This window comes from Hippopotamus amphibius, chromosome 9, assembly GCF_030028045.1.
Source record: "Hippopotamus amphibius kiboko isolate mHipAmp2 chromosome 9, mHipAmp2.hap2, whole genome shotgun sequence".
Classification (NCBI taxonomy): domain Eukaryota; kingdom Metazoa; phylum Chordata; class Mammalia; order Artiodactyla; family Hippopotamidae; genus Hippopotamus; species Hippopotamus amphibius.
In genome coordinates this window covers 34,972,366-34,988,718 of record NC_080194.1, presented here as the reverse complement: position 1 = coordinate 34,988,718, position 16,353 = coordinate 34,972,366, and the positions used below count along the sequence as shown (strand labels likewise).

The 16,353-nt window shown below is 44.7% G+C and overlaps 1 protein-coding gene across 5 annotated transcripts in view; it reads right to left on the bottom strand.

Moving 5' to 3' along the window:
- Window positions 1-5,625: 5,625 nt before the first annotated feature.
- The window catches only part of SCUBE2 (signal peptide, CUB domain and EGF like domain containing 2), a 64,614-nt gene continuing 53,886 nt past the window's right edge, over window positions 5,626-16,353 (bottom strand). Inside the window, exons 18-21 of one of the 5 annotated variants that reach the window (XM_057748896.1) lie at window positions 14,663-14,860; window positions 13,081-13,233; window positions 9,643-9,722; window positions 5,626-8,981 (exon numbers count right to left, since the gene is read on the bottom strand). In XM_057748896.1, the coding sequence (XP_057604879.1) occupies window positions 8,829-8,981; window positions 9,643-9,722; window positions 13,081-13,233; window positions 14,663-14,860 (584 nt within the window). In that variant the 3' untranslated portion in view covers window positions 5,626-8,828. The remainder of the gene's footprint in view (window positions 8,982-9,642; window positions 9,723-13,080; window positions 13,234-14,662; window positions 14,861-16,353) is intronic. The other 4 variants (XM_057748895.1, XM_057748894.1, XM_057748893.1 and 1 more) reach the window with 4 other exon arrangements.

Below are 16,353 nucleotides of genomic sequence, written 5' to 3'. Positions count from 1 at the left end.
CAAAGAGAGCCCTCAATAAATATGAGTCCTGTTCCTCTTTCCTTCCTCTGTCCAACACAGGTAGAGGACCTGGAGAAAGGGCGAGAACCAGAGGCCAGGGGAGAGCTTTTCCATCTGGAAACAGACCTGTGAAGATGGCAGGCTTCTCAGAATGCAGCACAGCCTTGGCTTGACAGGCCAGCTCCATCTCTCTTTCTGTCACACCTGGCAAGAGGTGAGAGGGCCTGTAGGGCAGCTCAGCACACCTGGTTGCCTCTGTGTACCTCAGGAGCATGGAGGCCTCCACCACCTTCCCCCAAAGGAACTAAGCATGCTGCTTGGGTGTGACAGTGACAGGTCAGTGGCCCTCGCTGGGCAAGCTCCAGGCTTCTGGGCAATGGTAGCAGAGAGGCCAAGGGCTGTGTTCTCAGGTGTGCAGACATCTACACACCACACACACTCACACTCACACAGCACTCCCTGACTTATTTTCACACAGCTCTGCACTGCCTGGAGAGATGCGTCCTTGTGATTATTTTTAAAGTTTTTATTTGGAAACAATTTAAAACTTACAAAGACTGCAAAAATGAAAACAATACAAAGAACACCTGTATATCCTTTAACCAGATCATTAACATTTTACTCCGTTTGGCTATATGTCATCTTCTATCCCCCAGCACACACACATACACACATACACACACACACACACAGAGACATGCGCACACACACACACACACATACACCCAAGCAAAAAATTTTTTCTGAACCATTTGAGTATGTTACCTACATTATGACAATTTACCACTAAGTTTTCCTTATATATTCCCTAGGAACATGGATTTTTCTTATATATAACACAGTGCAGATATAAACCTCATAAGTTTTCATTGATACAATACTTTCATTTATTACTGTTCATGTTTCAGTTTTGTTGATTGACCCAATAACGTTCATTATGACATATTCCTCTAGTACAGGATCCAGGCTAGGGTCAGGGAGTGTATTTGTCTTGTCACTTTAGCCTCCTTTAATCTGAAATGTGTCTACAGTTTTCTTTGTCTTTTATGATACTGACATTTTTGAAGAATATAGTCTGCCATCTTTTTATTAAATAGCTATTTTATTGAGACATAATTCATTTCCATACAATTTACCACTTAAAGTGTACAATTCAGGGATTTTGAATATAGTCACAAAGCTGGACAACCATCACTGCAATCAATTTTAGCACATATTCATAATCCCAAAAGAAACCATGTGTTCATTAGCAGTCATTCTCCATTTCCTCCCAAACTCTCCAGCCCTAGGCAACCTGTCATCTACAGGTTCTGTCTCTGTGGATTTGCCTATTCTGGACATTTCATATAACTGGAATTGTACAATACATGGTCTTTTCTGACTGGCTGCTTTCACTTAGCGTGTCTTCAAGGTTCATCTATGTTGTAGCGTGCATTAGTATTTCATTTCTTTTTTATGGCAAATACTACTCCATTGTATGGATATATCACATTTTGTTTATCCATTCATCAGATGATGGACATATGAGTTATTTCCACCTTTTGCCTCTCATGACTAATGCTGCTGTGAACTTTTGTGTACACGTTTTTGTACGGACGTATATTTTCATTTCTCTTGGAGTGGAATTGCTGGGTCACATGGTAATTCTATGTTTAACCTGCTAAGGAACTAACAGACTGTTTTCCAGAGTGGCTGCTCCATTTTACATCCCTATCAGCAGTGTGTGAAGGTTCCAGTGTCTGGACATCTTCACCAACATTTCTCTGTCTCTTTGATTATAGCCATCCTAGTGGGTGTAAAACAGCGTCTCACTGTGGTTTTGATTTGCATTTCCCTGATGACTAAATGTGTTGAGCATTTTTTCATGTGCTTATTGACAATTTATCTTCTTTAGAAAACTGTTTATTCAGATCATTTTCTCACTTCTAAATTGAGTAATCTGTCTTTTTATTATTGAGTTATAAATGTTTCTATATATTCTAGCTACAAGTCCCTTGTCAGTTATATGATTTGCAAAAATTTTCCCCATTTATGGGTTGCCTTTTCACTCTCTTGATAGTGTCCTTTGAAACACAAAAGTTTTTAATTTCATTGGCGTGCAGGTTATTTCCCTTCCCTTTTAAAAAATGGAGTATTTCTCATTTGTGTTTATCCAGTTTCCTTGTATTGAGATTGAAGTTATGCATTCTTGGTCTGAGTACTATGTAGGTGATGTTATGTTCATCTCAGGGTATCACATCTGGAGCCACATGTTGTCCATCTGTCTTTTACTGAAGATGCTAATTTTGATCATTTCAGCAAGGTATTGCGTGATTTCTTTACTGTACAATTCTGGCTTTTTTTCCTCTCCCTCTCATGCTTTTTAAAAAAGCACTGGGAGTTTTTTTCTGTTTGTTTAATGGTGTAACAAAATTCTTTAATAAAACATAAAAATGAATATTTAAGAATTATTTTTTCACTTTGGATTGTTTTCCTTTTCCACTCCCAAAGAAAATACAAAATTTTCGGCACCCATACACTCAAAACTATAGTGACATTCTCTACACAGAACTACATTAGAGTTTAAATGCATGTAATACTTTTGCAAGTATTGCGAGTTCGGTATGTTTTGAAAGGAGTCATTTAACTTTTGGATGTCAGGAAATGGGTTTTCTCAAAGTCCATTGCTGGCAATGTGCAGGTCTAGTAATACTGGCACAGAGCATCGACTGTACACTTTATTAACAGTGAGGTGGATAACTTTGAATAAAGTTTTAGAGAAAAATAAAACTGGGGTTGGGAGTTAGAATTGACATGTACACATTACTATATTTAAAACAGATAACCAGCAAGGACCTACTGTATAGCACAGAGAACTCTGCTCAATATTGTGTAATAACCTAAATGGGAAAATAATTTGAAAAGGATACATGTAAATGTATAACTGAGAAAAAAAAGAAGGAAAAAAAGAATTTCCAGTTTATCAGTTATGCTGCAGTGACACAACAAAGACTTGCTTTTGGTTCTGCCACATGTTGTTTGAAGACAGGCAGGAGGCACCACTCTACTCCATCCTCAATATGGAAAAGAGAGTGTGGTGAGGTACATACTGTTTTCTCAAAATGTCAACCTAAAAGTGTCCCAAGCCTCTCTTGGGTGACCAAGAGTGACCCACATTTCACTGCCCAAAATGAGTCACATGGACACATTCAGTTGTTTTTTTTTTTTTTTTTCTGGCCTCACTGCATGCTGGATCCTAGTTCCCCGATCAGGGATCGAACCTGCACCCCCTGCAGTGGAAGTACAGAGTCTTAACCACTGGACCGCCTGGGAAGTCCCTGGACACATTCAATTTCAAACTCAATGAAAGTGCAATGGCATGGCAGGATCGATGTGGAATACTTGTGAAAAAAACACACATCTTCTATCGAATATTAAAATGTTGAAATATACGAGAAAATAAATGTCAGTGATATAAGGGACCCATGAGGAATGTCAAAAAAAAAAAAAAAGGTAAACACAGGATAGAATCTCAACAGGTATTTCACATACCACAAAGATTGCTTCAAACTAAGGAAAACCGTAACAGAATAAAATTCTGTCTTAAGTGAAAAAAAAAAAGATGAAATTCTCTCTTCAGGCTGTCTTCACTCCACGAGCACATTTCACTTTGAGTTCTGTGCTCTCCGAGGCACATGCTGCACGAGGGTCAGACCCACCTTGGCCAGGCCTATGTCCTCCTGTCTCATCAGGGATTTCGTCCCACTGACCACAAGAGCTCATGCAAATTACTCTTTTTTGGAACCTGAATTCACATCCTGCCAAAGTGAGTGTGTTCATTGGCCTTACTTGCCTACAGCCCTGAGCACTGCCTCTCTGGGGTCAAAGATTGTACTTCGTCATGGCTAGAAACATCCAACCTGAGATGAGCAGTTCTGAAGAATGTGTGATTCTGAGCTCAGCAAGGAGATGTATTGCCATCCTGACACATCAGAGGCTGAGAACCGGAAATAAGGAAAGATGAAGGGTTGACAGGTCTCTGTGGACGGGTGCTATTTCTCATCTGAGAGAGAGAGTCTTAGGAGACTGGAAGAGCACATTTCTCCTTCCCAGCTCAGGAGCATAGGGGTTTTCAGAAGGTCCTGTGGGAGAACCCAAGGCAGGCATTACGGCCTTTCATGCCTACTTCAAGCTCCAATCCTTCTGTTCCTAGAACACATCCCACCAGAAAGCCTGAAACTAAAGGATTCTCTATTTCAGTGTAATGGGAGAAGCTAAGAGAGTATGAACCTCTTTTGCCAATGTATCTTGGATTTAACTTCTCTAGTCTGAAGTAGTGGAAGATAATGATCATGACAGCTCACATTTATTGAGCCCATACTACATTCCAGGCAGTTTTCTAAGAGTTTTCCATGTGTGAACTCATTTAATTCTCACAACCACCCTATCGGGTAAGTACTATCTTTTTTATATATATATGTATACTATATGAGGAAACTGAGGCACAGAGAAGTCAAGTAACTTGTGCAAGAGAGGAAGCCTCCACCAACACTTCTAATCTCCACGCCTAGGACCTGGATTCAGAGGCAGCTGATGGCTTGCCTAGCAAGAAGGCCACAGGTAAGAAGGAGCAAGAAGGCTCCCTTGACTTGGTAAAGGGCCGCTTTACTCCAGCCTCATCTAATCCATGTGCCTCCCAAATACTGACTAAGAGCGATGCTGACTTGGGTAAGGCCCCCAGGACCCATCCTGCTCTGTGAAAGGAAGCAGAGATAGTGACAGCACCAGTAAGAGGCATGTCTTCTGAGTTGAGGAGGTGATCAAGCCCGGGCCTGGTGTGGGAGCCCTGGGCTTCCCGGGGCACAGGCCCACTGGCTGCAGTGGTCTTCAGCCGTGAGCAGCAGGCAGCAGCCCTGGTACATCTCCCTGCAGAGATCCACGACGCCTTGCTTTGTGCAGTGCAGCTGCTGCCTTTCCCAAGTTTCCACATGACAATTATAAAATCACCTGCAAACCTAAATCCAGTGAGTGCCTACAGACGACACACTTAACAGCTCAGAGAATGATTCAGAGGAAGCAATTTTCCAAAGTGAAGATAATCATCTGTCAGTGTGAAGAGGCAAGCATTCTCTTATTAGCATTGGAAACACAAGGGAAACGTGGCTAAAGCCATCAAAGCAGCGCTTCAGTAAGTGGCTGAAGAACAATATCCACAGCTGGAGGGAAGGATGTGTACGGGTTCCTCTCCCACTCAGTGTTCTCCCACAAAACCTGCTCTCCTGGAGGGAAGGCAAAGCTCAGCTCCGACCTCTTCCTGTTTACCTGATCAACAGCTCCTGTAAGTTCTGTCCCTGTGGACACGCAGGGAACCCCAGAATTCAGAGTTGCCTGGTCTTCTTTTATCTACATACTTTTCCGAGGTGACCTCAACCCATCTCATTCTTTATTCTTTGACATTAAAATTCATATTCCAGCCCTGAGCTCTCCTGGGACTTCACAGAACCAGGTGCCTATTTGAACTCTTTATCTGAATACCTAATAGACACCTCATACTTAGAATGGCCAAAATGGAATTCTTGATCTTCCCTTCTTTTCCAGCGTCTTATTATTGCATGATAAATCACCCCAAACCCAGTGACTTAATAATAATCATTGATTTTGCTCACAAGTCTGTCATTTTGGTACAGCTCAACGGGGACTGCTTGGTGAAGCATCAGCTGGAGAATCCATTTCTAAGGTCAGTGGGGAGGTTTTGAGCTGTCACCTGGGAGTCAGCTGGGCTATGGGTGGGGGTCCTTGGTTCCTCTTCACAAGCTGCTATGGCTTCCTCAGGGAATGGTGACTGATGTCCCAGTGAGTTTCCCAAGGAGAGGAAGTGGAAATTGCCAGTATCTTATGTCCTAGGCCCAGGAACTGGTAAAATGTTACTTCTGCCATGTAATATTGGTTAATCAGTCACAGATCCCAGATTCAAGGGGAGGGGTAAAAGACCCCCAGCTTTCCATAGAAGGAGCATCAAAGAATTTTTAGACAGGTTTTTAGATCGTCACATGTCCCAAACCTGCTCCTCCTGCAGTCTTCTCCATCCACCAGTTATTCAGGCAACTAGGGGTCCCCTTCAGTGGCTATCCTTCCCTTCCCCCTTCCATGCAATTGTCAGCAAGTTCTGGGGACTCTGCCCCCAAACATGTCCAGAATCCTTCTGCTCTCGCCTCTCCACTACCACCGCCGTAACCCAGACACCCTCTGCTCTCACTGGATGGCTGCTTGGTTGGTTGCAATAGTTTGCTAACTGCTCTCTGGCTCCATGCCTGCTTTCTAAAACCTATGCTTCACACAGTAATCAGAGAGATCTTTTAAAAACATAAATCACATCACCCCGCTTTTCTGTTTAAACCCCCTCCAAAATCTTCACAACATATTTAGAATTAAATCCACACCCCTCATTCTGGATTCAAAAGCCTGGGGGCTCTGGCCCTTGTCTGGTTCCCCAGCCTCATCTTGTACCACTCGCCTTCTCACTAGTCTGTGATCCACGCACATGCTTGCTCCTGCCTGACAGCCTTCGCACTTGGCTTTCCTCTGTGTGGAATGTTCTTCCCTCTGCGTTGCCCAAGGCTGGTTCTTTCTTGCCATTTATTTTTCAGTTGAAATATCATTTGCCCAGAGAGACCCCCACAATTCCCAAACCCAAAGAAGCCACATTGTCATGTTATATTAACCTATTGTAATTTTCAACATAGCACTTACTACTAGCTGATACTTTTCGTGTTGATTTGTTCATTGTCTGTCTCCTCCCTCTAAAACGTAAGCTCTAAAATGACGAGACTTTGTCTGTCTTCTCACTCTCCATCCCTAGGGCCTAGAACAGTGCCTGGCGAAGAGCAGATGTCCAATAATTATTTATTGATTTAACAGGTAGCAACAGTAGCCCCTGCCAGCCAGCCTTCCAACGGGACCACAAAGTCTCCCCGAGTGGTTGATAGGCACAGAGAGGAAGCTTCAGGAGGGCCTCCATGGCTCACGCACGGCCCGGCTCCGGGAGGATGCGTCACAGAGACCAGGTTTATGCAGCCGCCTTCCAGCCCCCAGTGTACCGCCATCCTTAGCCTTCTTGTGAAATCAGCAATACAGAATCAGACAGTCCTGAGCACAGAGTTACTAACATGCTTGGACAGGACGGCGCAGTTCAGCTTGCACCACCTCCACATCGGTCAGGTCATTAACTCATGTTATATCACATTTGAATTTTCATCTTACGGTCAGCCTCAGACATGTAGGCCAAGTTCTGGCATTACCAATTCCAAGTACTTGTATTAATGATTATTTTTTAAAATGAAGATGTTCAAATTTTTTGAAGAGAGACTTAACAATGGGTATTTAGGACTATCCAAATAAATACAAAAAGTTTGATTAGGGCTTTAAGAAAATTAATGTTATTAATAGGTTAAAAAAAACCCCACCGAGGTGAAAAGTGAGTTCAACAATAAATGAAATAATCTTTGTTTTCTTCAAATATTTGTTAATCATTTTTTTGGTACTTTGGTGTAGAGAACTGATTGTGTACAGAGTTAGTTTGCTACTGAAATAAAACACTATTGTTGTGTGTACTCAGCCCATTTATTAGGGGAACGGTAGGTTGTTTGATAGAAGTCTTTTTTATTCTCTGTAATGAGATTTTTGCCTCTGGATTTCAACTTTTTTAAATTAAGTAACATTGAGACGTCAAATTCCTGTGGAAGAAAGTGACTGTGAGGTCCCACTGTGCTGACTGAAAGTGAGACGATTCTGCAGTACTTAGAGGCTGGGATGTGTGCAGCTGCTTCTGGCAGTGGTGTGACCATTAAGGGAGTGAGACCACCCTGAGCTGTGCAGCTTGTGCCCTTGGAGGCCAGTCGGTCTCTGAACTTGGAGAGGGGGAAGGAAGGCAGACACGACAGGCGGGTCTGCACCACTCACACCTGGACCTTGCGTGCCCTGTGATGGGAAGCCCAGGTGGAAGGAGGACCCCTGGCGGTACTGACTCAGGGTGTGTGAAACCTCCTTTTCATGATGGATGGATTCTCATCCATCAAGGAGATCATGTGCCACCCGAACTCTCCAGGCCCACCGCGGCACCCAGAAGGCAGCTGAAGGTGTAAGATGAGCACTGTGCATTTGCTGCAAGGTGGAAACTGGAAACAAGGAAGGCCATCGATAGGTCTACGTTTGATGTCTGTGGAAGTACTTCGTTTCTATCTTTTTATTTGTAATTCTTTCTGCTTTAAGTATTTTTTAGTGATCACTGCTTGGAACTCAAGCTGCTGGGATCAAACTTAGGTCGCACAGGCTGGAGAAGGCTGTGGAGAAACTGAGTCCTCCCAGGTCTTAGGTGGGTGGACAGTACCTAGAGGGCTCTCCCTCCCCCGCCCCCCCTTCTTTCCTGCTCTGCCTGGTCAGAGCCGACACCTGAGTGCAGAGGGCTCCCTTAGGGAGGGCTATGCGGGAAGAAGTTGAAGTTTCAGACAAGGCAGCCCCCTCGAGGAGGAGTAAGGACCAAGAAGGACAGGTGAGTCTCGCCTGAGCTGACCGAAATCCAGCTCCGCCAGCCCTGGACGTATCCAAGACATCTGCCCACAGCAATGAAAAGCGGGTAAGACTCAAAGCCATTCTCAGTCCACATTCACAATGCCAGGAAAGAAAAACCAAGTTCAATTTACCAAAATATCTGTATTAGCTATAAAAATTGAACCCTCACCGGTCACTGCTGCGAGGGGCAGTGTTAGCCGACTATGCTGGCTGCAGAAGCAGATGGCTGTGTCCCACCAGCCCGCAGGCTGAACGCGGTGCTGAGTGGCACGTGGGCAGACTCATTTGTAAGGCCTCAAAAACCTGGACACTTTGGAACGGAGCAATCGGATGAAGGATCTTGGAAACATTTCCCGGGACTCCTGGGCTGTGTACTTGAAATAGTTCTGGGGATGGGCCAGGACATCAAACAGAGCCTTGATCAGCTTCTTATCCTAAAAAGAACAGAACTGTTGTTACTGGGCCAAAATATTTAAACATGTGACATTTTGCCAATGGAACAATAATGTCCCACTGTTAGGCAGTAGGTTGGTCAGCTGAAAAACACTTTGCAAAAATTGTTTCCTCGGATTTTTATCTTTTTTTTCCCCAATTTTTATTTTTCCTAAGTATCTACAAAAAGCACATATTACTTTTATAAAAAAATTAATATGTAAAAAATTGTTTTTCTAAACCACATGATAACTCTGGAATTTGGGGAATATTTATAGGGTTAGTGATGTGGTAAGTGTTTATTTATACTTATAAGTATCTAAAATTTGGTGGACTTCAGGCTTGAAGGATGAACAAGGAGCCAAGAACCTTCAATTACTTGGAGAATGAACATGAAAACATGATTTGCCACTGGCTTGGATTTATGATAAACAAGTTTCCCACTGCTCCCCCACACATTTCCAAATTAAGAAATACAACTTTACTTGACAACACTAAAAATGACTCTCTGAGTTTTTTTAGAAAACTAAGTCTGGTAAAGATATTAAATTGACCTCAGCCCAGAGCAGGCTCAGTGTCCGAAAGGCAACAGGAAACCCTTCCTTGGTGGTGTTTGGCGAGCCCTGTGGGTGACTGCCGTGCCCACCTTAGGTACATGCTCACCTTAAGTATTTCCTGATGGTTCTCAGATGCGTAGAGCCTGCCATCTCGAACTATGTCTTCAATGAGTTCCTGGTAGTCCTCTGTTTGAATAAAGGACATATTTTGCATTTGTGTGGTTTGGTTATTTCCAAGCTCACTCTTGCTTTCATTTTTCAAATAAGGTTCTGAGAAATGTCTCTTCTGTACCTGCCCATCAAAAAATGACCCCTCTGATACTAAGAAGGCAAACACAGAACTTCCACAGATTCCCCTCCTCCCCCCCCCGCCCCCGGCCACCTCCTCTCACCCACCAGCATCTGCACCCATCTCTCTGGTCCCTTCCTCCCTCAGATGAACCTCTGTGCATCCAGCCAAGGCCCATCCCTCCACTTTGCTTACCAACTCCATCTTCTCTCGCCAAATCAAGGGCATTGTTCCAGCAATTCTGCCCTTCCTTTCCTACATGATGAACTTTTCTCTCTCTGCTGCTCCTTCACATCAGCATGCAAACATGCTGTTGTGTCTCCAATTTTTTTTTTTTTAAAAACAACCTTTCTTGACCTCATTTCTCCCTCCAACTTCCATCCCACATCTCTGCTCTGCTTTGTAGCAAAGCTCCTTGAAAGAATTGTCAGCACTCATTGTCTCCAGTTCTATGACTTTCTTTATCTCTCACTTTCCGGTCAACTCTGGCCTCCACCGCGCCTCCAAAACTGCCGTCGGGGTCCCCAGGGACCTTCGTGTTGCTCAACTCTTGGTCCTCATCTTCCTTGATGCGTCAATAGCATTGCAAAGTCTAGCCCACTTCCTACAGTCATAACTCAAATCAAGCATATGCAAAACACAATCTTTTTAAAATTCCAGGCAGAAAAAAAAAGCCTCTTTATATGCATATCATGTGCAACAAATCCAAACAAATCATAAGAACATCACTGGAACTGTGTGGGAGAAAAAGTTTCTCCTAGTCAAGTGATGGGAAATGGAATTGATAGGATAATACTCATAATTACTAATTTGATACATGTACAGTATCTCTGGTCCTCTATTCATGTGGTCTCTCTTCTTATCCTTTCATTTTAGTGAATACAAAATCTATAAAATATGAATAAGTTACTTTTTTTAAAAAAATCTCAAATTCCTCTGCTGCAGAGTCTTTACCTCAGAGAATTAGCCCTTTGTTTTTCCTTTTTTAATTTTTTTTTTTTTTTTGAGAACTAGTCCCTTTTGATGAGGAGTTCGCCATTAGGAACAGTCGCCGCGCTGGAGAACTGTTTGCCACTACCCCAAATGCTTCCTCATCACCATCTTTTTACAAAATCTTTCCTCTGCTTTTATGAACTACTGTGTCTCCTCACTTGCTCCAACTGTCATAAGAAAAGCACTCCAGTGTTACAGGTGAGAACTCAGGCGTCCCAAAGACCCCTGCAACTTTGTCGTGCTGTGCCCTCAGGCAGTTACGTAAATCTCTAAGCCAGAGTGGCCTCATCTGTAAAATCAGGAAAGAGTTGTGTCCACTGCATGGGCGGCTGTGAGGAATGTGCCGTGTCAAGGGCACTTGGCAGGCGCCTGGTCCTCATAAGCTCAGCACATGTTAGCTGCGGCTACAGCTCTCCCCGCCCTCCAGGCCAGTGGGCTAGTCTGTAGCAGCCTCAGCTGCCCCTTCTCAATGTGACTGCTATGCTCCTGGGCCTGAAACCAGATAGCAAAACTGTCTGAAATATCGGTTGAAAGAAAAAATTAAATAGGCTCCGTGAAGACCTAAAAGGCTTCTGCATGGCCAAAACAGCAGTTTTCAACTGTTTTCTGCTGTGACAGACACACTCTTGTGGACCTCACCAGGGTTATATGTAATTTGCCCTGGTTCAAGCTACAATTCTCTATTTGAATTAAAGAAAAAAATCAAGACGTTTTCACGTGTTACAGAGTTGTGAACAGTCTGACTAAAATGTGTGAGCTTTGGGGACGTTTGTTCTGGAGTCTCCATGGCTTTGTGGTTCCTTCCTGATCCCAGATGGGGGAGGCTATTGGCTGGCTGCCTTTGGGGAGAAAAGGTGCTCTGTCTCCCAGCAGAGCCACATGGGAGCCATGCGTGTCCACCTAGGAGTCTGATACTGAGGGCCCTTGTCTTGGTGTTTGACACGGTTTCAGGAACCAGGATGATGATTCTAGACTTTGTCACATGTTAGAAATAAACTATGTCAAGTGTTTTTAGGAACTCCATAGAGTATCATTCAAAACACCTACTTTTTGCACTCGTCTGCCTAAAAACCTTGAATGGCTCCTATAAGATTAGGTCTGCCCTTCTGAGCTTGGCACTCCAGGCTCGTCATGGCCTAATCCCACCTGCTTCTAATCTCATCTCTCACTGCTAAGCCCCACGCACCCTACCAACTGGCCAAATCATCCGTCCCTGACATGCCAGGCACTCCACTCTTTGGCCTATGTCATTCCCTTTTCCTGAATGCTCTTCCTCCCATTTATAAGAAAACTTACATATTCTTTCAAGGCCCAAATCTCTTGAGACTTTGCTCTATACTTTCCAAAGACCCATGCAAAATGAACGGCTGCCCCTTCTTCTGTCCTCGTACAGAGCCCTGTACGTGCCCTGCTGTAGCACCTATGACACCATGTACCTTTTTTTGTCTCTGTCACTGTGTTGTCTCCAGGACCTCACCCAATAACTCGCACAGTAGATGCTCATTAAATATTTGTTGTGTGAATGAATGAATAAGTTCACCATGAGCAGATAACTCTTGCCCCACTAGGTAATGAGGTCCTCCAGGACAAGGTCCAGTTCATTTTGTGTTCCTAGTGTTTGTCAACCAAGTCTCAGAGCTAGGTAGGGCCCCAGGGCTCACGTGGGTTACCCTGTCATTTAACAAGAAGAAAATGAAACCAGAGACGTCATCTAACTTGCCCAAAGCTACACAGCAAGCTAACGGCAGAGACAAGACCAGAACTCAGGTCTTTTCCCTCATCCTTAGGATTCCATATAATAAAAGCCACAGTTGTAATAAGCTAATATTTATTGAGCATTTATTATGTGCCAGGCACCGCACCAAGTCCTTTAGGGATTATCCCATTGAACTCACATTAAGTCTAACGATTATCCTTATTTACACATTGAGAAAATGAAGCCTACGGATGGTAAGTAACAGCCACAAAGTCACAGAAGAGATTATACCCAACCTGGCTGACTCTACCGTTCATGTTCTGACCCACCAAGCTATGCTCACTTTTATTTACTTTCTAAAACGTCTTTTCATGCCTGTAGTCAGTATCCCAAATGCCTGTTTAAAACTTGGCACTTGTGAGTCAGCAATATCCTTTCTCCATTTCCTGCCTGCCTTTCTGAGCACGTGTGCTTGTCAGCAATCCACTAGCTGACCCAGAAGCTGGTTTTGTTCAAGGCAGAGACACTTCTTACGTATGCTGCAGCCTGAGCTTCGCAGCGCTTACCGTCATACGTCACGTACGGGACCTGGAACCCTCTGGCGCTGTTTCCTTCGTTGGACTTAAACTGAATCCACAGCCTCTTGGATCTGGAGGTGAAGGCGATGGGGCGTTCATAGGTCTGGCAGGTTTCATACGTTGTCACAGAATTGGATGAAGCTGCCAAGGGGACGGGGTTCAAGACTCATCACTGAGCCTGCAGACAACGAGCACCCATCTTTTCAGATACTCCCACCACCAAGCAAGTTATAAGCAAGGGCTCTTCAGGACCAGCTGAGCCCTCTTAAGAGCCACAGTCCTGGAAATCTAATAGATGCAGCTGGAGACTGTGGGCCCCAGGGACGGCTAACCGCAAGGCCCGTGGCTGGCAAACAGCACAGCCCAGGCTGCAGCACTCACTGCAGGAGCTGAGGTCAGGGCCCTCACATTCCAGGGCCGACCTGCTGTAACCTGGCAAGAATCACTGCCACTCGCTGCCTGCTTCCTAAGAGTAGGCAGTGTGCTCTGCACTTTATGGACTGTATCTCACTTAACCCCCACCCCCCAAAACCACAGGAAGCTGGTGCGGTGGTTGTCTCACTTACAGAGAAGTTAGGTCCTTGCCCAGGGTCACACAGCCTGCCATGTGGAAAAATCAGAATTCAAACCCACACCTGACTTCAGACATTGTAACCACTAATAAGAATGGCAAATAAGGTGGCCTCACGTGTCATTATCATTCTAAGTGCTTTACAAATACAAACGCATTTATTCCTCACGATAACCCTATGAGGTAGCAACTATTATTATCCCCATTTTAACAGGTGAGCCCTCTAGGGCACATAAAGTTCCAGAATGTGTTCCCAGGATCATAGAACTAACACTAAGAGGAGCTGGGATTCAGATCCAGGCAGTCTGGCTGCAAACCCCCTCATCACCCTGCCTCTAAGCTGCGTTGATGACAGTGTTCTTTGACGGACACAGGGTCACGCATCAGGATGGGAGGCGGGTCCCTCCTGGACGGACCATGCCCCTGGTCTTGGTCAGTCCCCAAGCCATGAGTTGCCTTTCAGGGTGAGGCAAGTGTCTGGGGTCCTGGGATCAGTGCTGCATGGGCTTCACTGACACTGCGTCCTTGTGGAAGAGGGTCCCCCAGTGAGCACAGAGGATCACTGCCTCGAGTGCTCAGCAGGAGGCCTCAGCCTGTGGTTTTTGTCTAAATTTTGTTTTCTTAGCAAATCCTACAAACTCATGTCCCATCTCTGTTCTAACATAAGGTGGCATTCTAGGCCTTCTCCCATTTAAAGCCAGGCATAAACAGCAAAAACCTACTGTATAGCACAGGGAAGTATACTCAATATTGTATAATAGTAACCTATAAGGGAAAAGAATCTGAAAAAGAATATATATATATATATATATATATATATATACACACACATATATATATCTATGTCGGAATTGCTGTGCTGTACACGTGAAACTTACATGATTTTGTAAATCAACTATACTTCAATAAAAATTTCTTTAAATAATAACGCCAGGCAGCGTGCCTTTAGACGTCCCAGCTGGCCTCAGAAGGGAAGGGGAGCAGAGAGGTGAGACGCACCAGTTTTTCTCATCACCAGGTAGTCTCCGCAGTCATCCTCTATGGGCAGGAAGATCTCAGGGACCACAACCAAGATGCGGCGCTTGGGGGGTGGGTTGATGGTCCAGGTACATTCTGTGTTGGCTGGGTAATTGCCTGGGTAGTTTGGGGATTCGATGTATCCAGTGAAATCTCCCAGCTCCCCTCCACATCTTCTGTCTGGAAGAGGAAATGCCATGAGTTACGAAGGCACAACACAGCCCTCATAATGTCATGGCCAGCACCTGCTTGGCTGAGGAGAACCGCTGCATCCCTACCGCCATGGAGGAACAGGGCCTGGAAATGACGCCACCATGGGGATGAGTCTGCCCTGTGATGCCCAGGGCCCCGCTGGCAGCCCAGCTACATTAACTTCCCACATGGAGCCCACCTCTCTGAGTTCCCAGGGCATCATTTTCTCATTAACTTGAAGGCATTCAAGGTCAGAGACAGGTGTTTGTGAAACAAAAGGATCACTTTAGTTTTTACTATTTTGTTTACCAAGTCCAAGTGCCAGGAAAACACATACTTGGCACAGAACTTGTAGGTCTGTCAAAATAGGGAGAATAGAGCTTACTGCTCAACAAAGGATATCTGGCCCCTTCCTAGAAATCACTGATGAAGACATGACAGCCATACTCTTTCACTTTTCTCTCTGGTCAAGACCATGTTTTATTTTTAAGTGGGAAGAGAATTCCACTCAGCTATCAGTCAGTATGGGACATGCTGGATACTCACCTCTGGCACCAAAGGCAAGGAGCATACACACTTGTGGGTACACATGTACACACCCACACCCCCCATCCCATACACACCCCACCTTAGCCACATCTTCACTCACTAAACATCTTGCCCTCGAGGAGCTTATTGTTTGAAAATTTCAGGTGAACCTGTTCAAGAGAAGATGCTGAACGGATTACCTTTGGCCTCTCTAGTTGCAACTGGGATTTATTATTCCCAGTAGAAAAAACAACAACAACAACAGACTTTTGTTCCTAGAAGAGAAGAGGGAGAGGAGAGAGCCAGGGAGTCGAGAAAACTGCCTCCAAGCCTGACCGGGCAACCTGAGGAACTGGCCATGCGGCTCCTGAGGGCCAACCAAGGACCAGGGGTGGGAGGACAAGGAAACAGATCTCATCTTGAAAGAATCTTCTCACGTTGTGAGCTTCCCAAGGCTAACCTACCAACAGAGTAGGATTACGAGTGGCAGTAAGCTTCTTGTTAAGGCAGGTATTCCAGAAGAGACTAGACGGCTACTTGTGAGGATGTTGTTAAAAGAACTTTGCTGGGATAGAGAGAAAACTAGATAACCTTCTAGTCATAAGTTCAAATGATTCACTGCCCCCTTCAATGCCCTACTCTCCCAGTCTGGGGAGGCCTGATGCTCCCCTACACTGCAGTCTCAATGACACTGAATCAGCTGAGACTGTCTTCTGGCCTTTACTAGAGAATTTTACATAATGGTTAAAAACAAACAAGTAAACAAACCACACAGCAAGTCCTTGAATGACTTACCTCCCCATTCCTACAGAATACAAACCAAGCTCTCTAGTCTGGCGGTCAGGACTGTCAATAAAAAAATGTTGCCTGCCATATCAGTAAACTAAGGATGTTGTGGCCATCAAGCCATCACACTGCAGCCACCCCAAACGGTGCACCCCGAGGAGACTCAG